General features: G+C 39.1%; 1 protein-coding gene and 1 pseudogene across 1 annotated transcript; both read right to left on the reverse strand.

The window, feature by feature from the left end:
* Window positions 1–27166, reverse strand: PPP1R2 (protein phosphatase 1 regulatory inhibitor subunit 2). The gene is made up of 6 exons (XM_008009597.3): window positions 26716–27166; window positions 13574–13681; window positions 8594–8671; window positions 7452–7546; window positions 2458–2625; window positions 1–698 (listed from the first exon to the last, which is right to left on the reverse strand). The coding sequence occupies exons 1-6, from the start codon at window positions 26835–26837 to the stop codon at window positions 652–654; spliced, it is 618 nt and encodes a 205-aa protein (XP_008007788.1). The 5' UTR covers window positions 26838–27166; the 3' UTR covers window positions 1–651.
* On the reverse strand, window positions 6868–6985 carry LOC119626076 (U6atac minor spliceosomal RNA; annotated as a pseudogene).
* Window positions 27167–27174: the final 8 nt, after the last annotated feature.

Below are 27174 nucleotides of genomic sequence, written 5' to 3' on the forward strand. Positions count from 1 at the left end.
TGAAAGTTTAACCTGATAATTTATTTGTGGGGAAAAAACCTAGTTTTGATGAGAAAAAGTTCAGTCCTTTCCTTGTAAATACAAAGAAACTCAATAGGAATTTTAAAGGTAGTAGGCCAGAAAATGCAACAGTAACTCTTATAATTCTTTTCAATTAAACAGATAAATCAAGTTGAAGACGAGTGTTAAAATACTATTCAGCCTGAATATTTTATCAGTCTGTATATCCTGTTGTTCAATTGGCTTTTGATTTAAAAAAAACAACAGATCAACAAACTTTATAAGAGCTACCACCACAGTTAAGAGTGATGAAAATAAATTAGTCCCCCCCCAAAGATACTGTTTAACTTCTAAAGCATAAAAAGCTATATATCTTATACAAATTAACCAGTGTTTTTACAAAAGTAATGCAGTTTTGGACTGATGATATTACACTGTATTTGTGGTAAAGTACTAGGCACAAGAATATATATATCAATTAGGCATTTTCAGTCTAATCAGTCTCTAAGTTTATCATTTAATTCTTGGCAATATATAATAACTGGTATGCATTTTGGTACTTAAGTCATGAATTGTGGAGAGCAAGAAGCAATGTATTACAGTCACAGGGTTTATATCTAACAAACAATTGCAGTGTTGAACAAATCTCTTCTATGAACTTCGTAATTTGTTTTGCTGTTGGTCACTTGGAGTAGATCCTGCAAAGATAAAAGAAAAAGTCAACATAAATTGTTATATTTTGTCAACCCCGGCTACAGTTCCCTTCTACTAGCATGCGTGATAAGCAAATATAAAAATTTTAAAAACAAATAAGGTGTATTTCATGTAGGCTGATTTAGACTGAAATAGAACAATCTATATACTGCCCTAAATAGTCTAAAGAACAGAAGTGTCTACTTTCTGATAAACAGGTTTCAGATTGAACATTTCTGTAAATCACAGTTGGAAAGGTAAGAGTTTATGACAACTCAAATGTCCAGAGCTATAAAAAGATATATATTTATTACCTCAAAGCTATGAAATATCGCCTAAGAGTCCAAATATGTCATTTTTCTCCAATGAATTGTGTGAATGGGGGAAGAAGGGGGGAAGGGAGGAGACTGACATTGCCCAAAAACTAATGGGTTCTATAGAACTCAGAGATCTTAAAAGCTGGTAAAATTTTAAGGGCCCAAAAAGGGTAGGGGATAAATAAGGTACTTATTTCCTTAAGTCTTATCCTAATCTTGTGGGTTTTGTAATGCTAAGCAGGATATACTCCTTTGCAAGGTTTACTTCATCTCCAGTTAACAAAAATCAGGCACTGAGCTAATACAAAATTTTAATCCTCCATTAAACTTAAACAAAAAAATATATTTATGTACTAAATGTGTGAAATGTAATATCTTATAAGCAGAGACGGACAAAATGCCATAGTTATTTTTCCAAAGAAATGGCGTTAAACAAAAAACCCTACCTCTGTAACAAAAAATAAAATAAAAATGAAAATGGATAACAGAAACATACTATAACAGCTACTACTTAAGATGAAATTTGCTCAAATTAAGTTAAACAGACGATGGAGTATATAATGGAAATGAAAGGCTATATGAAATAGACTAAAAGGCTGAAGCATATTATGGAATAACAAAAAGTATTGTGACCCTGACACTATGAGACAGTGACTCATCAGGCTGTATCATAGAATTATTCATATTTCATACGATGCTTACCAAAATGGTAATATAATAATAATTTAATTTCCTAAGACTTAACCACTCTGGGCACCACAAATAAAATATTACACCTCCACTGAAAAGTATGAAGTTTGTAAGTACAAGGAGTAGGTAGTGGGCACAAAAATTTTCATTAGTGGTGCAGAAGATTCACCTTCATTAAATACCAGAATGACGGTTCATAAAAATTAACTAAAACCTATTTCCTAGGACAGATTAGGAGTTGCTAGGCTGCAGGGGCTGGGTGTCTTTAAGACTGAAAAAAATAAAAACAAAACCAAAAACAGTTAAATAACTGTGAATCCAATAGTCAAAAGAATCCGCATTAGAAAGATATGACATATTTTGTACCTAAAGGGATGTAAAAACAAATATTCCATACTAAAAACATGCTTCATTTAAAAAATTTTAAACTTTAGATCGTTACGACAAATACAACAGGACCTAAAACATTCAAAACAAAATATAGCCTAATATGAAGACAAACATCCTGGCCTAAAGGCAAGTAAACCATAAGAAAGCCATATAATAAAACATATGGCCTAAAATCAAATCAACTCTGGGTATAAAAACTTTATTATTCTGAAATTGGCCACGGGGGTTAAAATTTTAGAAGTATTTGGTATAATAAAGTGAATCTCAGCAAAATTTTGTTTTTTCACAAGTTTAAAGCAAAATAAAGTCTATGATCTTAGACATAGAGCATCACAAAAGTCTCAGTGACATTTTCCAAACATCTAACCTTGATTTGATTCTTCCGTATTCATGCTTTCTCCATCTGCAGTCTCTAACATTTCTTCATCTTCATCATCATCATGTAGGTCTTTTGAAATTAATTGTCTAGCTAGTTTGATATTGAGTCCTTCATTGTAGTGAAGCTTCCTTTTCATTTCAAATTGTCGCTTTTTTTCTATAAGATGAAAAATGTAAACTTAGGAAGTTTGATCTCAAGGATTGGCCCACACCTGTTTTATAAATAAAATTTTATTGAAACAGTCATGCTCATTTGTTTTTGTCATGCTTAAGGTTGCTTTTGTGTTCAATGGCAGAGTTGAGTAGCTCGTAATAGAGACCACTGGACCTGCAAAATTTAAAGTATTTACTATCTGGCATTCATCTCGATGGAAGAACAGGAATATATCCAGCCATCAGAAATTGTATTTGTGAAGAAAGATTAAAGCTATGGCAAAATCATCCAGAAAGAGTTAAATGGTGAAAAAAAAAAACCAGTTACAACACCATATACTATATTTATTATGTATAATGCCTGTTACATACACACACACACAGAAAAATAAGACTCAGCAATTAACAGTGGTTAATTCTGAGTCAAGGAACAATGAAGTAGTTTTAATATTTTATTATCTTCTATTATTATAATTAAGAAAAAATCTTTTAAAACAATTCTTACCTGTTAAGAAACTGCCATGATTTAAGACATTGCTGGCTAAAAACATAACCTCATTTGCAGAGTAATTTTAAGAAAAACCTATTATAAAGTAATGATGAAGTGACTCCAAATTATTCTTTCATTCTAGTCTTCACCATAGAAACATAAAGCTGGCAGCAATTCAACACAACTGATCACATTTTATTAATAGTTGCTCTTTAAAGAGGAACTATTTATGAATACATAATTTTAAGGTTTTTAACTTCCTTAGATCAGAAAATTAAAAAAAAAAAGGAACAACAGAAAAGGGGGGGCCAATATAAAATTGCTAGCTATTTAAAATCATTCACGCCGGGCGCGGTGGCTCAAGCCTGTAATCCCAGCACTTTGGGAGGCCGAGACGGGCGGATCATGAGGTCAGGAGATCGAGACCATCCTGGCTAACACGGTGAAACCCCGTCTCTACTAAAAAATACAAAAAATTAGCCGGGTGTGGTGGCGGGCGCCTGTAGTCCCAGCTACTCGGGAGGCTGAGGCAGGAGAATGGCTCGAACCCGGGAGGCGGAGCTTGCAGTGAGCAGAGTCCGCGCCACTGCACTCCAGTCTGGCGACAGAGCGAGACTCCGTCTCAAAAAAAAAAAAAAAAAAAAAAAAAAAAAAAAAAATCATTCACTGTTGTTTTCTTTTTTCTTTTTTTCTTGACGGAGTTTCACTCATTGCCCAGGCTGGAGTGCAATGACGCGATCTTGGCTCACTGCAACCTTAGCCCCCTGGGTTTAAGTGATTCTCCTGCTTCAGCCTCCTGAGTAGCTGGGATCACAGGCATGTGCCACCACTCCCAGCTAATTTTTGTGTTTTAGTAGAGATGGAGTTTCACCATGTTGGCCAGGCTGGTCTCGAACTCCTGACCTCAGATGATCCACCTGCCTTGGCCTCCCAAAGTGCTGGGATTACAGGCATGAGCCACCATGCCCAGCTTCACCATTGTTTTATTAAAAATTTCATTAAAATATTTCAATGTCAAAAAAGCACAGAGGCTGGATGCTGGGGCTCATGCCCGTAATCCCAGGAGTTCAGGACTAGCCTGGGCAACAAGGCAAGACCCTATCTCTACAAAAAATTTTTAAAAATTAGCTGGGCGTGGTGGTACAGGACTGTGGTCCCAGCTACTGGGAAGGTTGAGATGGAAGGATTGGCTGAGCTTAGAAGGCTGAGACTGCAGTTAGTCGCAACTATGCCATTGCACTCCAGCCTGGGTTGACAAGCAAGACCCTAGCCCAAAAATTATTTTTTAAAAAGCAGAGACATCCCTCAATAAAGGTATTTAAAGTACTTTCTTCTTTTTTTAAAATTTTAATTTTTAGAGATGAGATCTCACTGTTGCCCAGGTTGGCTTCCAACTTCTGAGCTCAAGCAGTCCTCCCACCTCAGCCTCCCAAGCAGCTGGAACTACAGGTGCATGCCACCACACCTGGCCTCCAAAGTACTTTCTCTTTGTTTGTTTTTTACCGGAGACGGGGTTTCACCATGTAGGTCAGGCTGGTCTTGAACTCCTGACCTCAAGTGATCCACCTGCCTTGGCCTCCCAAAGCGCTAGGATTACAGGTGTGAGCCACCGCACCTGGCCAGTACTTTCTTAATTCCTTAAGCTTTTATCAATATCTATACTTATATTTTTAAAACTTATACTAAAGGCCAAGCGCAGTGGCTCATGCCTGCAAGCCCAGCACTTTGGGAGGCCAAGGCAGGCAGATCACGAGGTCAGGAGTTCGAGACCATCCTGGCTAACACGGTGAAACCCCGTCTCTACTAAAAATACAAAAAATCTGCTGGGCATGGTGGCGCGCATCTGTAATCCCAGCTACTCAGGAGGCTGAGGCAGGAGGATCACTTGAACCCGGGAGACAGAGGTTGCAATGAGCAGAGATCACGCCACTGCTCTCCAGCCTGGGCAACAGAGCAGGACTCTGTCTCAAAAAAAAAAAAAAAGAACTGTAATAATTACCCAGTTTAGACAATAAAGTATATGTACATACAGTAAACATTCTGCCATGGACATAATGATTTATATAGTTTTTAAATCGTTACAAGTTGAGTTATAATTTAATTCCCTATTCTTGGTTAAAGATTTCTGATTTCCCTCCTTTATGTTTTCAATGTCTCTTTTGGTTTGTTTTTATTTTGTGAAGATAAATCAGCAATTTTCAATGTTTGTAAGACATATATATATATATATAATATATTGTGCATTTGTTCTATTATTTTCTCAGTATGAGCCAGTGTTTTTCAAACTGTGCATCATGATTATTTATTTATTTAAGATAAAGTCTCACTCTGTCACCCAGGCTGGAGTGCAGTGGCATGATACCGGTTCACTACAACCTCCACCTCCCAGGTTCAAGCGATTCTTGTGCCCCAGCCTCCCCAGTAGCTGGGATTAGAGGTGCACAACACCACGCCCGGCTAATTTCTGTAGTTTTAGTAGAGGTGAGGTTTCGCCATGTTGGCCAGGCTGGTCTCAAACTCCTGGCCTCAAGAGATCCTCCTGCCTCAGCCTCCCAAAGTGCTGGGATTACAGGCGTGAGCCACCGCGCCCAGCCATCATGATTCTTTATTAAGTCATAACTAGCATTTAAAAAGGTTAAGGTAGACTATTTATATGAACACAATAAGTGAATTATTCTTTTTATATCTACTTTTACTTTTTATGGGGGAATATCTGAAGTTGTTAAAAGTTAACTTTTAGTGAATCCTCACAATATGCCAAGATCAGTGCTAAGTGCTTTAACTGTTTTAACTCATTTAATAGTCACCAAAATATTTTTACAGCTCCCAATTTAGAAATGAGAAAACCGAGGTGCAGAGAAATTATGCAAATTAGCCAAGTAGCATACCTGGAGCACAAACTTAGGTTTGTCTCTATAGACAATAATCTTATTTGCTATGCTGTGAGTTACAATTTTCTCCCTAAGCTGTCTACTGTCAATAGACAAAAATTTTTCAGCCATGTAACATCTATATACTTCAATAACAACCCCACCAGTGGAACATGAATCAATGAAATTATAATTAGTCAAATGGCTCCCCCTGCCGGTTGACTCGTGGAATTACAATTTGAGAAAAAGATCCCTCAATTAAAACTGACAGTATACATTAACAAAAAATTCCTTATTCTCAATAGATCATGTTTTTAAAGAGTAACGAGGAAACAAACTCCAGAAACCATTTCTATTTGAAATACTTCTCAAGGATCTTTTGGGGTATATTTTGGGAAAATAAATTGGAAGTCACTGAAAGTTGAAGAGATATAATACAACTTGAGAATATGCTACATGTAAAATTTCTCTCGTACAAATATTAGGCTCAGACCACCATAGCTCTGTTGAACAGGCTATATTCTGAAGATGACAGGAAAGACTAGCAAATGATACCTTAGCAGCTATACGACAAAGATCCAGAGACTTCATTCTAAAGTTTCTCAGTTTCTTCACAGGACAGGTAGTCCCTACACGCTGCAACACTTCAGGTAGGTTTCTACCGTATTTTCCTTCTTCCTCTTTTTTGTGAGTATGTGCTTTTCTTGTATCTTTCCCCTCTACCCACAGGCTTGGATTTTCCTTTAAAAATAGTTGCAAATAAACTATATACAATTTTTTAATTCTTGAGATTATACATTGACATGAATCAAAAAGTATAAAATGCAACAAGACAAGACACATTCCTTTTCTCCTAGCCTCCATGGGTAACCACTTTTACTTGTGGAAACAGAAAAGCATGAGCAGGCAGCAATGCCTTAAATGTGTATGTGCTGAATGGCCTACAAGACCCTCTTCCATCCCTGTGAAGGGGAGGGCTATCTCCATCTCCTTTCCTATGACGCTACTGCTCCTTTTGATCGATGGGACCTAATAAAGACCTTCACTCTGCATCATGTTGGTTCATTTGTGAAGCTGCACCACTGTCTAACAACAGAAAAAACATAAGCAATTGGGAAATCAGCTCTTTCAGCTATCCACTTGAAGACCATCCAAACACTCAATGACTCGAAAAGCATTAATTTAAAAAGTATTCACTGAGTATCTACTGTGCACTAAAAAGTACAAAGAAAATAATACTTATAATTACTTTAAAGATGGTAATATTTCTCCATATTCTTGAAATCAGGGGTAAAAAAACTGTTACACAACAAAACACACAAGTAGTATCTGAATTTTAAAGATGTTGCTTTCATTTTCCCCCACTCTGTGTCCCCAAAATGAAAACCATTTGCTCATCTTCCAAATAATGGATTTATCTTAGCAAAAAGTACTAGCATCATGCTGCAAGCAGTAAAGGAAATAAACTACCTCGTTCTTCAGGTGAGAGGTCACTATCCTCCTCTCCACTGCTTTCTTGTTCCTGAATCCGATACTTTGGCTCCAAGCCTTCAGCAGCAGCTAACCTATGCAACCATCACGTAAAAAGACATTAACAGTGATGTTTTGGTATTATTTAAGAGCCTTATTCAACTGTTCATTCTTACAAAAACATCTGAAGATCATTATGTGCTAGCTATAACCTGAGGAGGAAAATAAAAAGCAAGAGGGCAGAAATGGGCTGGGCATGATGGTACACGCCTGTGGTCCTACTACTCGGAAGGCCGAGGTGGGGGGACTGGCTAAACGCAGGAGTCTGAGGTTGCAATGAGCTGTGACTGCGCCTCTGCACTCCAGCCTGAGTGACAGAACAAGGCCGTGTCTCAAAAAAAAAAAAAAAAAAGGAATAAAAAGAGTAGAAATGGGCATAGAAACGAGTAAGCAACAAGAACAGTGGAATGGGTGTTAGAAATCAGTAAGTAGTAAAGGAAGAGTGCTTTCATGAATTAACTTACGTCTGCCTTTCTCACTGCTACCTTTAAAAACAGGAGGCAGGGGCCAGGCATGGTGGTTCACCCCTGTAATCCCAGAACTTTGGGAGGCTAGGCCGGTGGATCTCTTAAGATCAAGGGTTTGAGACCAGCCTGGCCAGTATGGCAAAACCCCATCTCTACTAAAAATACAAAACTTAGCCAGGCGTGGTGGCATGTCCCTGTAACCCCAGCTACTACTGGGGAGGCTGAGGCATGAGAACTGCTTGAACTTGGGAGGTGGAGGTTGCAGTGAGTTGAGATCGTACCACTGCACTCCACCCTGAGTGACAGGGCGAGACTCTGTCTCAAAAAAAAAAAATAAAAACATCCACAGGGAAGTGACACATTTCAGTATCCCAAGTTCAGGTACGCTGGTCTTCCTGCCACCTACATACCTTGATTTTAATCAAGAGACAAAACGATAAAAGTTGGTGACTCAGAAGGCGAAAAAAGGGGAAAAAAAGGAAAAAAAAGTTGGCATAAGAAAGTTGGTAAACAGCCTTTTCTTTCCGCTGACACAGGGAAAGCGATGTGGAACGCTTTTAACTCTGCACAATTAAAAACAGCCAGTGCAACTGTGCTCCAGTCATTAGTACTTACTTCTTGGCTAAGATGTCTGGCGCCATGGCTTCAGTGGTCTCAGTGTCACTACACGCATCTTCATCATCACCCATCATACTAGTATGACAAGCATATTGTAATTAATACCTGAAACATAAATTTTCAGCCACAAAAACAAGGTAGAAAAACAATTCTATCAACCTACTTAACACATCAATGCATTTATAGCTCTGTTGTTATCTTTGAGGTTTAACTTTATATAGTTCCTATTCAATACAAATACTTAAAAATATAGCACCCAATCAAGAAAAGACTCCAAATGATTGAAAAAAAAATAACAAATACAGTCTGCCTGTGATATCCACAGGATCCACATCCATAAATTCAACCAACTGTGGATTGAAAATAGTCGGAGAAAACAAAAATTTCATCTGTACTAAACATGTAGACTTTTTTCTTATCATTATTCCCTAAATGGTACAGTAACAACTATTTGCATAGTATTTACATTTTATTAGGTAATATAAGTAACATAGAGATGATTTAAAATATAAAGGAGGATGTGCATAATTACATACATCTACAATGCCATTTTATATCAGAGACTTGACTGAGGATTTTGGTATCTGAGGGAGGTCCTGAAACCCCCATGGATAATGAGGAACAACTGTACTGAAAACATAAATGATCTGGAAAAAAAAAAAAATACTACAAAGTTCCAATTATTCTATCCAGTGGGAAGGAACAAGTAATGCAAAGTAATTCACTGTCTGGTTTTAGAACATGCATTTCTACATCAATCTTAAGATAAAGACAAAAGATCTATGCAGATACAAGACTGAGTGAAATAACAAAATTATATCCCAAAGACCTAGTTCTAGAAGTTTACAAGTGATTTAGCTTTCTCACTCTACCCTCTAATGAAAAATTTGCTCCACACTTCAGTGCAAAAATGGGCATCCTTAATTCTTAAGCCACTGGGAAGTATATAAAGCAGAACTCGCTATTTATAAAATACTGCCAGTTTATACATTTCCTGGTTAATGAAGGTGACAAGTCCTACAGTTTAGATGATGCTCTTTTTTTTCTAAGGGAAGTTGAAATAAACTGATCTGTATTATTGAGTTTAATTAAGCAGAATAGGGTAAAATAAACATTTTGTTAATTCACAGAATTGTTCTATAGAAAATTCTAGTTGTAAAATTTACTGAATTATGTTTATATATATACATGTATATAGAAGCAATAACTTCTTGTATACTAACTGTAAGATTCTTAGGTAATAAGACATGATGTTTCTATAAAAAGTATCTTCAGTTAAATAAAACTTTTTTTTTTTTGAGACAGGGTCTCACTCTATCACCCAGGAGTGCAGTGGCACCATCATGGCTCACTACAACCTCGACTTCCCGGGCTCAAGTGATACTCCCACCTAAACCTCTTGTGTAGCTGGGACTCCAGGCATGTGCTACCATTCCTGGCTTAATTCTTTTTATTTTTTGTAGAGACAGGGTTGCCTATGTTGCCCAGGCTCATCTCCAATTCCTGAGCTCAAGCAAACCTCCCACCTCAGCCTCCTAAAGTGCTGGGATTACAAGGGTGAGCTACCATGGCTGGTCAAATAAAACTCTCAAAAAGAAAAAAAAAGTCATGGAAAGAAATGATAAAACTGAGCGATGAACTGATAAAAGCAAGACACAGGTATCTCTGCATACACACAGCCTCAATTACTTAGGGACCAAATAACTTCTCTGGTTTTTTGAATGGCAAATATCTACCATTCAAATTATATTTATAAAAAGTCAAAAAATAATGGCCATAGCTATTTTGAAAATCTTTTTTTCTTTTTCTTTGGAGACAAGGTCTCCCTCTGTCATCCAGGTTGGAGTGCAATGATGTGATCATGGCTAACTGCAGCTTCAACCTCCTGGGCTCAAACAATCCTCCTGCCTCAGCCTCCTAGGTAGCTGAGACTACAAGTACACACCACTACCTCTGGATAATTTTACTTATTTTATTTGAGACAGAGTTTTGCTCTGGTTGCCCAGGCTGGAGTGCAATGGCGCGATCTCAGCTCACTGCAACCTCTGCCTCCCAGGTTCAAGTGATTGTCCTGCCTCAGCCTCCTGAGTAGTTGGGATTACAGGCGCCCACCACCACACCTGGAAATTGTTATGTATTTTCAGTAGAAACAAGGTTTCACCATGTTGGCCAGGCTGGTCTTGAACTCCTGACCTCAGGTGATCCACCTGCCTCGGCATCCCAAAGTGCTGGGATTACAGGCATGCGCTGCTGCGCCTAGCCAAATTTTTAAAATTTTTTTGTGGAGGTAAGAGTCTCCCTCTGTTGCCCAGGTTGGTCTTGAACTCCTGGGCAAGAGTTCTCTGGGGAAGGGCGTGGTGGCTCATGCCTGTAATCCCAGCACTTTGGGAGGTTGAGGCAGGTGGATCACTTGAGGTCAGGAGTTCGAGACCAGCTTGGCTAACATGGTGAAACCCTGTCAATACTAAAAATATAAAAATTAGCTGGGTGTGGTAGTGGGTGCCTGTAATCCCAGCTACTTGGGAGGCTGAGGCACGAGAATCTCTTGAACCTGAGACACAGAGATTGCAGTGAGCTGAGATTGTGCCACTGCACTCCAGCCTGGGTGGAGAAAAAAGAGTTCTTTGGGAGGCTAAGTGATCCTCCTGCTTCAGGCTCCCAAAGTGCTGAGATTATGTTGAGCCACTGTAGCTGGCATCAACTATTTTTTAAAATCATGTCTGATCTTAATTCTCTTAGGATACTTATCCCCAACTAACACAAGTGAGGACGGCCACTACATTTAATAAAAAGAAAGAACACTCTGATTTTGGATTCTGGCACAATAAAGGTTTTAATACACATTTTAGAAGTCAGGCACGGTGGTGTGTGCCCACAGTCAACTACTTGGGAGGCGGAGGAGGGAGGATCACTTGAGTCGGGAGTTCCAGGCTGTAGTGTGCTATGACTGTGCCCGTTAATAGTCACTGCACTGGGTAGCATAGCGAGATCTTGTATCTTTTTATTTTTATTTTGGAAGATTTTTAAAGTATATACCTGCAATTTAGGAGAAAAATAAGAATATAAACCTCTTTTTAACGTGCGTATTTTTTTTTTTAACTAATTGTAATTTTATTGTTTTTCTTCCCCTCTATCTTTATTTCAATAGGTTTTTGGGAAATAAGTAGTGTTTGGTTACATGGGTAAGTTCCTCAGTGGTGACTTCTGAGATTTTGGTGCACCCATCACCCGAGCAACGTACACTGTACCCAATGTGTAACCTTTTATCCCTCTCCCTGCTTCACCTCTCCCACCCCATCCCCAAAGTCCACTGTATCATTCTTATGCCTTTGTGTCCTCATAGCTTAGCTCCCGCTTATAAGTGAGAACATATGAGGTCTGGTTTTCCATTCCTGGGTTACTTCACTTAGAGTAATGGTCTCCAACTCCATCCAGGTTGCTGTGAATGCCATTATTTTGTTCCTTTTTATATATATTTCATGGTATATACATATATACCATAAAAAATGTGTATTTTTTCACTCAGATTTCATTAGTATTGAGTTTCAGCATCTGTACCTATTTCATTATTTCTTTTTACGCTCATCACAATCTTTAATATCTTCATGTTTTTTATTTTTACTGTTTTTGTTAGTAACAGGTTATTTCAAATTATCTTCCAAAGTCTTCACCCACTGACTTAAAATACAGTAGTTCTTAACTCTTTCTTCTTTCATTACAGAACAATGGAAACTGCAGTTAACTCTATTTTAATGGTAACTTCTGGATTTATGTTGTCTTAATTCAATGACAAAATATTTTAATCTTGGAAATCTTTTTTTCAATACAAGGTAGGTAGGGCATAACTTCTTTTTTTTTGTAGAGAGAAAGAGTCTTACTATGTTGCTTAGGCTGATCTCGATCTCCTGGCCTGAAGCAATATTCCCACCTCTGCCTCTGTAATCTCAAAGTGCTGGGAGTACAGGCATGAGTCACCATGCCCAGCAAGGTATTATCTTTTTTTTTTTTTTTTTTTTTTTTTTTTTTGGAGACAGTGTTTTGCTCTTGTTGCCCAGGCTAGAGTGTAATGGCGCGATCTTGGCTCACTGCAACCTCCGCCTCCCGGGTTCAAGCAATTCTCCTGCCTTAGCCTCCCGAGTAGCTGGGATTACAGGCGCCCACCACCAAGCCCAGCTAATTTTTGTATTTTTTTTTCAGTAGAGATGGGGTTTCACATGTTGGCCAGGCTGGTCTCGAACACCTGACCTCAGGTGATCCGCCTGCTTTGGCCTCCCAAAATGCTGGGATTACAGGCATGAGCCACAGCGCCTGGCCCAAGGTATTACCTTAATTAGGTATCTATACTTATTTAGAATCTTCATCTTCTCATAATGTTTGTTGCATTATTTTTGTCTTCATACTCGTTACTGCTGCATAATGTAATTTCACAGTTCGTTTAGAAAATTCTGAGACTTGAAATTGCCAAAAATTACATGAATATCTGAACAACAGTATTACATTAAGTTAAAAAATAAAGAATAAACAGTAATAATGACCACCTATCTTTCAGTGGGTTAAAAACGAGTTACCATCCATGCAGTTATGCTTCTCTGCAAAGAGACTGAGTAAACCCCAGATTTCTACTTGGGAAGTAAACAAGCCCCTATCTCATCTTCCTTTCATGGAAGTTAAAACTAATATGTGCACTATTAGTAGCTAGCAACCACTGAGGTGCAACAAATAAACATTTACTACTATCATTATAATGTAAAGAATGGGTTCCATAATTTTAAAGTTATACATCACTTATACAATTACTAAACAAATTGCAGTTAGGTTACTGAATTCACCAGTGTTCCAGTAACAAATCTACAATAAAACAAATTCAAATACGCCAATCTACAATAAAACAAATTCAAATAAGCTGTTATCCAGAAGTTCATATTAAATGTAAAATGGAAGCAAGTCACAAGAGGAATGATGTCGATGTGACATTACCTATGGTAAGGAGTGCTTGGTTCATCTATTTTCATTAAACCATAGTCTTTGTCTGCTGGATGATACGTCGCCAAGATGTTCATTTCATCCCACTTCTGGGATTTTTTGCTAAAATTAAAAAGAAAAAACGTTTTTCCCAATGCAGAAAAAGATAAACCTGAATGTCAAAATTCACAAATGTCCAAATTTCACATTTCAACTTCTATTTGATGGCTAACCTCTATTTTCACATATACTTTCTTAGAAGCTGACTCAGGGTAAAAACCATTAAGTAACTACAATAAAATATCAGTAAATATAGATCACTTAGTGCCCACATATTAAAAACACAGTATTTAGTATCTATATCAGGCATTCAAAACATTACTATGATGTGCTTAGTCTTCATTTGGCCTATAAAATAATGCAAGTCAAAATCTATACATTCGCTGATGACAGTAGGCATTTTTGATCTATATACCGGTAACTGGTAAAAAACACAAGAGGAGTATTTCATTGGCATAATTTCTTTGAGATATCTGTTAACAGTCAGAACATAAAGACTCAAAGCATAAAACTACAGAAAAAAGTCATCAAACTCAGATACCACTAAATCATTAGATTGCAAATAAATTACAGCTCTGTTTATTTCTAATCTAGAAAAATAAAGGTTTGCTCAGGAATAGTGTATTCAGATTTATTTGAAGAGCAATAGAAGTTCTCTATAAGTACTTTATTATTTTTGTTTTGTTTTGAGATGGAGTCTCACTCTGTTGCCCAGGAATGGAGTGCAGTGGCATGATCTCGGCTCACTGCAACCTCCACATCCCCGGCTTATGCGATTCCCCTGTCTCAGCCTCCCGAGTTCCTGGGATTACAGGCGCGTACCACCACGCCTGGCGAATTTTTGTATTTTTAGTAGAGACAGGGTTTCACCATGTTGGCCAGGCTGGTCTTGAACTCCTGACCTTACGCGATCTGCCTGCCTGGGCTTCCCAAACTGCTGGGATTCCAGACGTAAGCCACGGCGCCTGGCCTATAAGTACTTTAGAAATATCTGTTAAATTTCATTCAATGAAGTATTTAAACAACTATTAAGGTGCTCAATAATCAAATGCTTTAATTTTAAATTCTTACATACTCATTATAAAGACCTCAAAGACCTTTCTACAAGTCAACATTATTTTGTTACATATACAGTTTGTTACTTAGTATGCACTTGGAAAAACCTGCTTTAAAAAAAATCAATGTAAATGTTACACTGATTTAAATAATCCTTTCTGCATTTGGTCTAAATTGTTAAGGTTTTACTGTAGGTATTTTCAATTTTCCAGATCCTGAAATAATCTTTAGGAATAACATACTTAACATTTTAATAACATATTCCCTTCTCCATACTCTCAAAATGGTTTGATGAGTTACCTTAAAAATTACAGCCGGGCACAGTGACTCATGCCTGTAATCCCAGCACTTTGGGAGGCCAAGGCGGGAGGATTACAAGGTCAGGAGATCGAGACCGTCCTGACTAACATGGTGAAACCCCGTCTCTACTAAAAATAGAAAATTAGCTGGGCATGATGGCGGGCGTCTGTAGTCCCAGCTACTTGGGAGGCTGAGGCAAGAGAATGGCGTGAACTCGGGAGGTAGAGCCTGCAGTGAGCCGAGATCGTGCCACTGCCCTCCTGCCTGGGCGACAGAGCCAGACTCCGTTTCAAAAAAAAAAATAAAAAAAAAATCATACAGGCAGGTGACTTCATATTCTTTTGCTTTCTACCCTAATATACCCACAGTGTCCCCAATTTTGACTAAGCACTTTTTTCTTTCATTTTTAAAAATTGTGGTAAAACATACATAACATAAAATCCACCATTTTAACCTTTTTGGTTAATCTTCCCTGTATCATTCCAATTTCAGCATATGTGCTGCTGAAGTAAGCACTAGCCATTACGAAGTGTACAACTCTACGGCATTAAGAACATTCACATCACTGTGCAAGCATCACCACCACTCATCTCCAGAACTTTCTCGTCTTCCCCAACTGAAGCTGTACTCATTAAGCACGAACTCTCCACTCTCCCCAGCCCCTAGACCTGGCAACCACCATTCTACTTCTCATCTCCAGAAATGTGACCACTCGAGGTACCTCGCAGAAGCGAAATCATAAAGTATTTGTCCTTTCGTGACTGGCTTATTTCACTAAGCATAATGTCTTCAAGGTTCATTCATATTGTAGCATGTGTCAGAATTTCTCTCTTTTTAAGAGACTGGGTCTTACTCTGTCACCCCAGGCTGGAGCAAAGTAGTATGATCATAGTTCACTGCAGTCTCGAACTCCTGGGCTCAAGTGATCCTCCTGCCTAGCCTCCTGACTAGGTGGGACCATTGGTATGCACCACCATGCCCAGCTAACTTTTCTTTTAATTTTTTTTTTTTTTTTTTTTTTACAGGTGGGTCTTGCTATGTTGTCAGGCTCGTCTCAAACTCCTGGCCTCAAGCAATTCCCCGGGCTCAGCCTCCCAAAGTGCTGGGATTACAGGTATGAGCCACCACACCTGGCCCTAATCAAATTAATATGTCTTTAGTATTTGAAAAAAGTCACCTGCCAGGAGTGGGTCTGTGTAATTTTTAAGGCAACTCATCACACTCTTCTGGGACTGAACTAGACTGGGTAAACAGGGTTTGCTTTAACAATATTGATTTCTTTAAATGCTTAGGCTTCTGCCTATCACAGTAATAGTTGAGCTTGTGGCAGAAAACAAAAAACAAACTTAATTGGGAGACAGACATTGAAGGTTCAGATTTGTTACCCTTTACCTATAGAGAAGCAAAAAAACGTCTTCTCTTGGACTCTATTTATAGTTGGCCCTTGAATGTTATGAGTTTGAACTGTGTGGGTTCACTTATATGCAGATTTTTTTCAAAAAATCTGCTGGAAAATTTTTTGGAGGTTTGTGACAATTTGAAGAAACTCAGATAAACCACATACCCCAGAAATATTAAAAGAAAAAACTTAAAACTTAGTTATGTCAGTTATGTCATAAGTGCATAATATATATGTAGAGAACAGTCTCCTTTATCATTTACTACCATATTAACAAGCCTAGTTAAAATGTAAAGTTAAAATTTATCAAAACATGCACATACAACACGTGGTGCCTCTGCAGTTGGACCCTAACTGCATAAACTTAACTACAGTACATACTATTCTGTGTCACAATTTCATAGCCATCTCTTGTTGCTACTGCGGTCTCCTCAAGTGTTGCAAGTTTGCTTAAAATGCTCTATGATGCGGCCAGGCACGCCTGTAACCCCAGCCCTTTGGGAGGCCGAGGCGGGTGGATCACTTGAGGTTAGGAGTTCGAGACCAGCCTAGCCAACATGGTGAAACCCCGTCTCTACCAAAAATACAAAAAATTAGGCATGGTGGCTTGTGCTTGTAATCCCAGCTACTCAGGAGGCTGACACAGGAGAATCGCTTGAACCTGGAAGCCGGGGTTGCAGTGAGCCAAGATCATGCCACTGCACTTCAGCCTGGGCAACAGAGTAAGACTCAAAAAGCTCTATGACGCTAGTTGTTTCAGTGTGAGTAGTTTGTTGCTCCAGTAAATTGCCTAATGCAATAAAAAGTGATCTCTCCTGGTTTTTGAGTATTTTTTGTCCTGTTTAGTGCAATACTGTACACCCTGAGTAACATCATGGGACCATTATAAAATGCCACTAGCGATGCTGGAAGCGCTGCCAAGAAGCAAAGTTGTGACATTACAAGAAAAAGTTGAATTGCTTGATGAGTACCTTAGATTAAGTTCTGCAACTGTGGTTGCCCATCATTTAAAGAAGAATCCATCATAAAGACTATTGTAAAAATAAAATAAAATAAAATAAAAGGAAATTCACAAAGCTGTCACTGTAGTAGCTACACCAGCATGAAAATCTTGCATATTTTGTGATACCTTTATCTTGTATTGCCAATGCATCTTTTATGTGAGTGCAGGATTGCTACAAGACTATAGACTCTAAAATGATTTGAGAAAAAATGATGTCACTATATGATAACTTAAAGCAAAAAGAAGGTGAAGGATCTAAAGTTGGAGAATTTAATGCAAGCAAACGATGGTTTGATAATTTTAGAAACAGGTTTGGCTTTAAAATGACAAGATAACAGAGAAGCAGCTTCTGCCAACCAACAGGCTGCAGACGAGTTCCCAGAGGCCATTAAGAAAATCATTCATCAGAAAGGGCCGTGCAATGGCTCACGCCTATAATCCCAGTTTGGGAGGCTGAGGAAGGAGGATCTCTTGAGCCCAGGAGTTTGAGAACAGCCTGGGCAACCATAGTGAGACACTATCTCTACAAAAAATGTTTAAAATTAGGCATGGTGGTGCACACACACCTGCAGTCCCAGCTACTTGGGGGTGGCCTAAAGTGGGAGGATCACTTGAGCCCAGGAGGTCAAGGCTACAGTGAGCCATCTGCGATTGAGCCATTGTGATCCAGCCTCGGTGGCAAAGTGAGACTGTCCAGAAAAAGAAAAAATTATTAAGGAGAAAGGATATCTGATCTGCCTGTACAGGTTTTTAATGAGAATAAAAGTGCCCTATTCTGGGAAAAAAAGGCCACAAAGGACATTTATTTGTAAGAAAGAGAAGAATGCATCAGGATTTACGGCAGGAAGAGACAGGTTAACTCTACTGTCTTATGCAAATGCAGTAGGGTTTATGATCAGGACTGTCCTTAACTATAAAGCTGCAAACCCCGGAGCCTTTAAGGGAAAAGATAAACACCAGCTACCAGTCTTGTGGTTGTACAACGTCTAGACAATGAGAACCCTCTTGGTTCCATCAATGTTCTGTAAGGAAGTACCTTGCCAATACAGAACTGCTTTAAAAAAAAAAAAAAAAAAAAAAAGGCGAGACAGGGTATTGCTCTATCGCCCAGGCTGGAGTGCAGTGGCACAATCATAGCTCACTGCAGCCTCGAACTCCTGGGGTTCAGTGATCCGACTATGTCAGCCAACTGAGCAGCTAGGGCCATAGGCGCAAGCCACGTGCCTGGCAGTAAAGTACCTTTTAAAGTTGTTTTGATTCTGGGCAATGTCTCTCTCTGGCCACCTATGAACCCTATGAGTTCAACCCTATGGAGATGTCAAGGTGGTTTATTTGTCCTCAAACACAACATCTCCAATTTAACTTCTAGATCGGGAGTCACAGAGGACCTTTAAGATTCAGGACACATGGTGCTCTATGCAGTGGTCCCCAGCCTTTTTGGCACCAGGGATTGGTTTTGTGGAAGACAACTTTTGCACAGTGTGGGGTCGAGGGGGAAGGTTTCCAGATGAAACTGCTCCACCTCAGATCATCAGGCATTAGATTCTCATCTGGAGTGGGCAACCTAGATCCCTCACATGCAGAGTTCACAATAGGGTTCGCACTCCTGTGAGAATCTAATGCCGCCACTGATCTGACTGGAGGCGGAGCTCAGGCACCTGCCACGTGGCCTGGGGTTTGGGGAACCCTGCTCTATGGAAAAGACTGTCAACCCTCATGGGGAACATCATGAAAGTCTGGAAGGGTTTCACCACTGCCTATGCCATTGTTGTTACAGAAAAAGCTAAGAAAGCTGTCAAGTCTGAAACAATGAATTCCTGCTGGAGAAAACTGTATCCAGATGTTACGCATGACTTCGCAGGATTTATGACAGTGTCAATCAAGGAAATAATGAGATTGTGGATTATTTGGTGGGGGTGAAGGGTTTCAAGATATGGATATTGAAATTCAAGAGCTAACAGACATCACATCAGAGGAATTAACAGAAGATGACTTGATACCAGAGGAATTAACAGAAGATGACTTGATAGAGATGACTGCTTCTGAATCAGTGCCAGAGGAAGAATATGTGGAAGAAGCAAAGCCAGGAAACAAACTGACATTAGACAATCTGACAAAGAGTTCTGTTTGAGATTGCCTGACTTATTTTACAACATGGACCCTTTTATGATATGGACACTGAAACTAAACAGTAGAAGGAAGATTATTAGTACCACATAGAAGCATCTTAAGAGAAATGAAAAAGCACAAAGGTTAGGCATAAATTATGATGTATTTTCATAAAATTACACCAAGTGAGCCTGTCTCTCCTTCCATCTCCTCCACCACCCGAGACAGTAAGACCAGCCCCTCCTCCTCAGCCTACTCAATGTGAAAGACACCAGGATAAAGATCTTCATGAAGATCCACTTCACTTAATGAACAATGTATTTTCCTTACGATTTTAACATTTCCTTCTCTCTAGCTCACTGTATTATAAGAATGCAGTAACAAATACATGTAACATACAAAACATGGAGTTAATCAACTGTTTATGTTATCTGTAAGGCTTTCAGTCAACAGGAGGCTACTAGTAGTTAACTTTTGGGGGGCTGGGCATAGTGACTCATGCCTATAAATCCCAACATTTTGGGAGGCCAAGGTGGGAGGATCACTTGAGCCCAGGAGTTTGAGACCAACTTGGGCAACATAGGGAGACTCTGTCTCAAAAAAAAAAAAAAAAAAAAAAAAAGTGCTGGGATTATAGGTGTGAGACACTGCACCCAGTCAGTGTGTGCTTTAGTAACAATTTCTGACACTTTAAATTTATTCTTAATATGCTTTTCTGTATGTGTATTACACTATAATATTTTAAAAATAAACACGTATTAATGTTTTGGGGTGCCTCCTAATCTCAAATTAAAACAAGTTATTCCCTAAATGATGTTAGCAATATTGAATTAAAAATGACAATTTAGGAGGTGGGCAGATCACCTGAAGTCAGGAGTTCAACACCAGTCTGGCCAACATGATGAAGCCCTGTCTCTACTAAAATACAAAAGTTAGCCATACTTGGTGGCACACGCCTGTAATCCCAGTTACTCAGGAGGCTGAGGCTGGAGAATCGCTTGCACCCAGGAGGCAGAGGTTGCAGTGAGCTGAGATTGCACCATTGTGCTCCAGCCTGGGCGACAAGAGCGAAACTGCGTCTCAAAAACAAACAAACAAACAAAAAAACCAAGACAACTGATCATCGTTGCTTAGGATAAAAAAAAGAATGAGGAAAGACCTTTGGAGTTTCAAAAGTATCTCTAATGGGAAAGAAAGAAGTCCACACCCTGTAAATATTTTTTACAAGATAATGATAGAAAAAGAACTACAGAACACAAGCAGAAATTATGTTTTCTTGAAATTAAAAATAAAATTTAATAATCACAATCCCAGCATCCCAAGTCATTCATAATTTTGATTTCTGCATATTCTTTCCTTTGTATAATACATATAAATAGGTATAAGCTATCAAAACATATAAAAAAATAACTATACATATAAAAAGTACATACAGTATATATAAAATACATATGCTGATATATAAGTTGTAAGTATATGTAGTATAAGTTGTGTGCTTTCTTTTTACATTTTTAATGACTGTATTTTTTACATTGATAACCTAAATAAGTTTTCCTACTTAAAATAAGGCAGACATGAACATATTTGTACATATGCTATTTAATAACGTTTTAAAGAAAATGTGCTAGTGTAAGACTCAGAATTAAAGTTTATTAAGAACTTTATAGTTCACTCCATGTTGCCATATAGTTATTTTTTTAAAAAAAGAGGACTGTTGGTAATGTCCCCAGTAAATTACCAAACCATTGCTAGGATTAGGTATTGTGTGTGTGTGTGTTTCCATTTCAGCAGGTATAAAACAGTATCTAAAAACTGTTGTGTTTCTTTGACTACTATTATTTTACTTTCCTCACGTGAATTATGTTTACGTCCTTTGCCTATTAGAAATCTCCCCATAAATTTGAGCTCTTTAGATTTATATAAACCACATTTTATGTAACTTCAATTTTTCCCAGTCTGTTTGCCACTTAGTTTACTTTCTACTGTAAATGAAATTTTAAGTTCTAAATATTCAAAGCCTCACTCAACTTTTCTCAACAGAACACTAAGAGAAAAAGAAATTAGTACAATTATTCAGATCCAAAAACAGACAACAATATCTTGCAAAAACAAGCATTTAAACAAGAGTATTACAAAACAGACTCCAAAAATGCTAGGAAATCTTAGAAAGTTAGTGAAGTAGAAGGAACTGTCAGCAGAGGACACTGGATATGAAAGTCGGCGTCTCTAAAGTGATGGTAGAATTAACATTAGTTGTGGAATAAGGAGTGAGCCTGAGCTTAATCCCAGTATCATCACAAACTGTATGACCTCCTCTGGGGTCAGTATCCCTGCAGACAAAAATAGGGGCACCACCATTTCCATGGCAGATCTGCTATGATGGTGAAAGCACCTGCTGGTTTCAGTTTTCCCCCTCCCTCTTGGGTGACTGGTTTTCCTACAGCCTAAATCTGGTGCTGAAAAAGTCACCGCTTCTCACTTTTACTTTGTTAGCTCATATGGTGCCACCTCAAAGACCTACTAGAACTTCTTGTTGCTTGTGACTTGCTCATTTGATAGTTGTGATTGTGTCTGGAATGGGAAGCAAGATTTTGCTTCAAGGTGTTTTAATTTTAATTGCATATTTCAAGAACTGGTTCTTTCTTTAAATGAAGACTCCACTTATACAGATTGACACAATATAACAATATAAGACTTCAAAGCCTGGTATCATTACTGAACAATTAAAGTAAGACTTAACAATAAAAGCAATTACGAGTAAGCAAAAAGAAACTTTTAGAAAACAAACTTTTTATTTTACTCAGTAAACCTTTGACTGTAATATTCCACACATCCCTTTACAGGCAGAAAACGACAAAGTTGAAGCGTGTTTATTTCTTAAATTATATCAAAGGAAATTAAATAAGGCATATTTTTTCAAGCAGAATTTGCCTGCATTATCTAAGACTACTATAGAATTTGAATTGAACAGAATAGTGAACTCCAAAGCAGACTGTGTAAAAAACCCACTGAGATGTGGAAAAATGAATTTCTATATTTATTTCTATCACAATAAGACTAACACTTGAGGGTAAGGCACTGGGTTAAACACTTTACATTTATTAATTCATTTACTATTTAAACTAAGGCACAGATAAAATGAAAAATTCACTGAAAATCACAACTAATAAAGTTTGCGAATAAGCAGCAGACAAGATCCAAACCCAGGCAATCTGGCACCAGATTAACCACTAAACCATAATCCTTCTCAAGTGATAGGCTTTAGCAATATTTACTGTCATATTTTCAATAATTCCCAAAACACATTTTTTTACATTTTCATATCTCTGAAAAAGAATATGTCTTAAAAGGATGGCATCTTATAATCATAATTGGCAGTATTTTTTCTTTCTTGATGGTACATCTTAGAATCCAGTGTCTTGTTTTCAGTAAGATACACATATGTACTCACTAGGCCTGCTAAATTAGACCTTCATAAGTTGTGCCCTATATTCAAGGTATCCTGAAAGAATGGGAATTCCACAATCATAGAAGATGACAGTGGTGTTTACACTAGCTGAATGCTGTGCTGCAATGTACTGAGATTTATCTATACTTATGTGGATTTATAGATTCTATCCAGTTTTAATTTAACCCTCAAAAATTGGTATCTGACAAATGGTACCTGTGGAAACCACTCATTAAAGACCTAAGTACTGGTGGGGCATGGTGGCTCTCACCTGTAATCCCAGCACTCTGGGAGGCAGGCAGATCGCTTGAGCCCAGGAGTTTGAGACCAGCCTGAGCAATATAGTAAAACTTATCTCCACAAAAAATACAAAAATTAGCTGGGTGTGGTGGGCTGAGGTGGGACAATCATTTGAGCCCAGGAGGTGGAGGCTGCAGTGAGCTATGATCGTGCCACTGCACTCCAGCATGGGTGGCAGAGTGAGCTCTTCTCTCAAAAACAAACAAACAAAGACATAAGCACTAATGCAAATTATCAACAATAAGAAAATAACAGCACTGAGTCATCTAAAAAAATAACCGCCCCCGCTCAATGATGGTTTAATCGGTCCTGACAACTGGATAAAAAAATAGAAATGCTAAGGACTATTTGAATATGGCTTTATATAAACCTCACTTTAAGTGTACACTGAGTTTTGAGCCTTATCTAATGATAGTAGTACAAACATATATGAATTATAAACATATATCTGAAGTGTGTTTGAATTTTATTTTTTAAAATTGCTTGGTAATATTTAGGTAAAAAAACATCCTCTCACAACTGGGGGATGGGTAGAGTCAAACTATCATCACATTTTACACAACAAAGACACCGATAAAAGGTAGGATTCATTCTCATTATTCTCTGATTCTTTCTTTGCAAGTTTACTTGCTAAAATCTGTAATCCCAAAACCACCACTTGAGGTCCGTTTAGCAGTTGCTCACAGGCTGCCACAGAGCAGAGCAAATTTTGAGTTGCCCAGTGCACATGTTCACAGCTGAGGCGGCATGTTCCCAGACGGGGTCAAACAAGGCGATGCTCTGCTTTCTTGTTTCGGCTCTTGTGCTGTAAACAAGTGTCCTTTTCGTGGGCTATTTAGTGCGAACTTTCTTGCATTTTTGTTGGTGAATGTGTGTGTAAAATGGCTCCCAAGTGTAAAGGGCTATCTGGTGTTGGCTGAATTCGCGGAGGGGGCCAACTGTATACTTTCATTGTTTCTGTTCAAAGAGGATCTCATAAAGTTAATGATACTGTTTGCATGAGTTGTGACATAAATAATAATGTATATTTGGTATGGTTTGAACGTGTGTCCTCTCTGAAACTCATGCTGAAACTTGATCTCCAATGTAGCAGTGTTGAGAGGTGCAGCTTTTAAAAGGTGACTGGGTCCTGAGGGCTCTGCTCTGATGAATGGATTAATCTATTCATGGATTAATGGGTTATCAAGTGAGTGGCTTTGGTGGCTTTATAAGAGAAGCAAGAGAGACCAGAGCTGGTATGCTCAGCCCCCTTGCCATGTGATGCCCTGCACAACCTTGGAACTCTACAGAGTCCCCACCAGCAAAAAGGCTCTCACCAGATGCACCCTTTCGACCTTGGACTTCCAAGCCTCCGACCTTGGACTTCCAAGCCTCCAGAACTATAAGAAATAAATTTAGTTTCTTATAAATTATCATTTCAGGCATTCTGTTACGACCAACAGAAAACAGACTAAAACAATATTGTATTACTAGTAGAATTAGTTGATTTGCTTTACAGTCATGTAACAATGACCATTAAAAAACCCAACCTTTTTACCACTTGGAACCAAACATCGTGAACGTCAATGAATTAGGGTTTGATAGTTCTCTTTAAAGACAGGAATATAACTCTAACTAGACAAGTCAGTCCCTTTTAAGTGAATCTACCCTGCCACAGATACTACAGAAGACTGGCAGCTAGCCCTATGTAGCTGAGTCAGTCTAGTATAGTGGCTTTTGAAGCAGAAAGACCTGAATGTCAATTCCAACCAATTACAGAAAGACAGGGGTCAATCCATAGATTGGGACCATGGGAAATTACAGTAGATCCAAGTTGAGAATAAACACAAACTAAAGAAGCAGAGATAAAGAATAAGTCACCTGGTAAATGGACCAAAAGAAGCTCACACTGGAGAATAGCTAAATAACGTAAATGCCAGTGAGGACCACATTGCTGCTGCTGAAAACCCTGAAGCTACATTTGAGCCTTCTGTAGTCATGTTACTTATCTTTTAATTCGTTTTCTTTTCTTTTATTCTTTTTTTTTTTTTTTTTTTTTTTATTAAGAGATGAGGTCTCACTATGTTGCCCAGGCTGGTCTCAAACTCCTGGGATCAAGCAATCCTTCCACCTTGGCCTCTCCAAGTGCTGAGATTACAGGCGTGGCCACCACGCCCTGCCGTTATTTATCTTTTAACTAACTTGGTCCTCCTGCTTCAGTTATGTTCTGGTGAAATTTTGTCTTCTTAATTCCATGACCTATCCATCACACTCCCCCAGCACTCCATTTAACGTGGCTTAGCCCAAATAGAGGTTGGAAAACTGTGTGCGAGAGAATGTTAACATTCAAGCATCCATGAGCGTGGGAGTTGCTAGACAAAACTAAGGTCCTTTCCAGCCCTAAAAGGCCACGATTCTAAGTTGTGAGCCTACTCAATATTTTCTTCAAGGTAACACAAATCCCTAAAATTTACCACCACCAAGCAGTACTTCCTTTTATGGTCCTAAATAAGATCCTTTATACAGGAATGCCCTAGGTTCCTATATTCTGAGATTTCACAAACATCCTCATTTTAGCTTCAAGACTACCAATTTCAATGGTAACTTTTCTTAAGCCTTATTTTCAGAAAGTAGAGTCCTTATATTTTTAGTATCTTGCAACGCCCAAGACCCCTTGCACTTCTAACCCACTACAGATACTGCACTGCAACATCTTCTCTAGGCATCAACGCCTCTTCCTTTTATTTTTAAAGGCTGGTATGTTGTTCCATTATACAAACGTACCGTAATTAATATTTCACTAGTTCTTACTAATAGTTCTTACTAATGGACTTCGGGTGGTTTCCAATTATATTACTATAATTATTACATACAATGCTCAGGTCCACAACTTTTTACATGTGTATCTTTAGCGTATGCAAGAGCAACTAAAATATCACTGGGTCATTTCGAGTTGCTCCTCTTTGAACTCTTTTGAGCTTAGATCTATTTCTGAACAGGAACAAAAATCAGAAAGAACCCAAAACTGGTTGCAGATGCAGAAATACAGTGTGGCACGATGCTAATGGGAGAAATGGTCTCTTTTATTAGCTTGAGACTAGATCTTCAAGGGTTCCCAAGAAAAGAAAATACATTGTAATTATCGAAGAATTTTAGATACCTCAGAGATGAGGTTAAGAAATAGTAAAAGCTTAACACTCGAAGATCTGAAGCTTCAATTTGATTCTTTGATGTTCCCGATTACAGAAAGTTCAAAGATGATGTCTGTTTAAAAAATTATATATATGCACATATGCTAAAAAAAAAAAAAAAAAAAAAAAGGAAACACGATAAACGTCATCGCCCAGCCTTCTTAAAGATCGCTCCCACCCGCGGCTAGCCGGGCAGGACAGACCCGAGCGGCACCCGAGCCGCATCCACGCCGCCCGCCCGTGCCTGGGGTCTGGTGGGTAACGGGCCCGGCGGGAAGGAGGGGCTCCCCGGCCGTCCCTCCCAGCTCTCACCTCAGCTCCTCGTCGACACTCCCGCGGGGCTGTTCGGCCGACGCCACCATAGAGGAAGTCGTAGAGGTCTTGTTCTTCAGGATCCCCTTGATGGGCCGGTGCGAGGCCGTCGAGGCCGCCATTGCCGGGCGCTCCGGCTGTCGGCTCAGGGTCGCTGCTTGGCGTGGGGTCCGCGAAGAGAAGCGTCGGCACAGCAGAGACTCGCAGGCAGCCGCGGAGCCCGCTCAGGGCTAAAGCGGCCGCACCTGCTGCCTCGGAAACGGCTACCGGAGCGGTTGTCACGACACAACGACCCCGACGCCAGAGCCAACGCCGAACGGGTGGCGGCTCCTCGCGCTCCCTTAGCCGCCAGCCCTTGACCCGCCGCTCGCGGAGAGACGCCGGCCTAGAGCTCCAGCGCGGGCGCGACGCCGACGCCGAAGCCAAGTGGGCCCGCCCTCTCGCGATATCTAGGGAGGG

Source organism: Chlorocebus sabaeus, chromosome 15 (assembly GCF_047675955.1).
Source record: "Chlorocebus sabaeus isolate Y175 chromosome 15, mChlSab1.0.hap1, whole genome shotgun sequence".
Taxonomy (NCBI): Eukaryota; Metazoa; Chordata; class Mammalia; order Primates; family Cercopithecidae; genus Chlorocebus; species Chlorocebus sabaeus.

What these genes read in the sequence shown, in the direction of transcription:
- PPP1R2 (XM_008009597.3), bottom strand. Translation starts at nt 26,837, where the DNA reads ATGGCGGCCTCGACGGCCTCGCACCGGCCCATCAAGGGGATCCTGAAG. An exon ending in CCAAGCACTCCTTACCATAG is followed by an intron (nt 8,672 to 13,573) that starts GTAATGTCACAT and finishes TTGTCATACTAG; the next exon opens with TATGATGGGTGATGATGAAG. An exon ending in CCAGACATCTTAGCCAAGAA is followed by an intron (nt 7,547 to 8,593) that starts GTAAGTACTAAT and finishes ATGGTTGCATAG; the next exon opens with GTTAGCTGCTGCTGAAGGCT.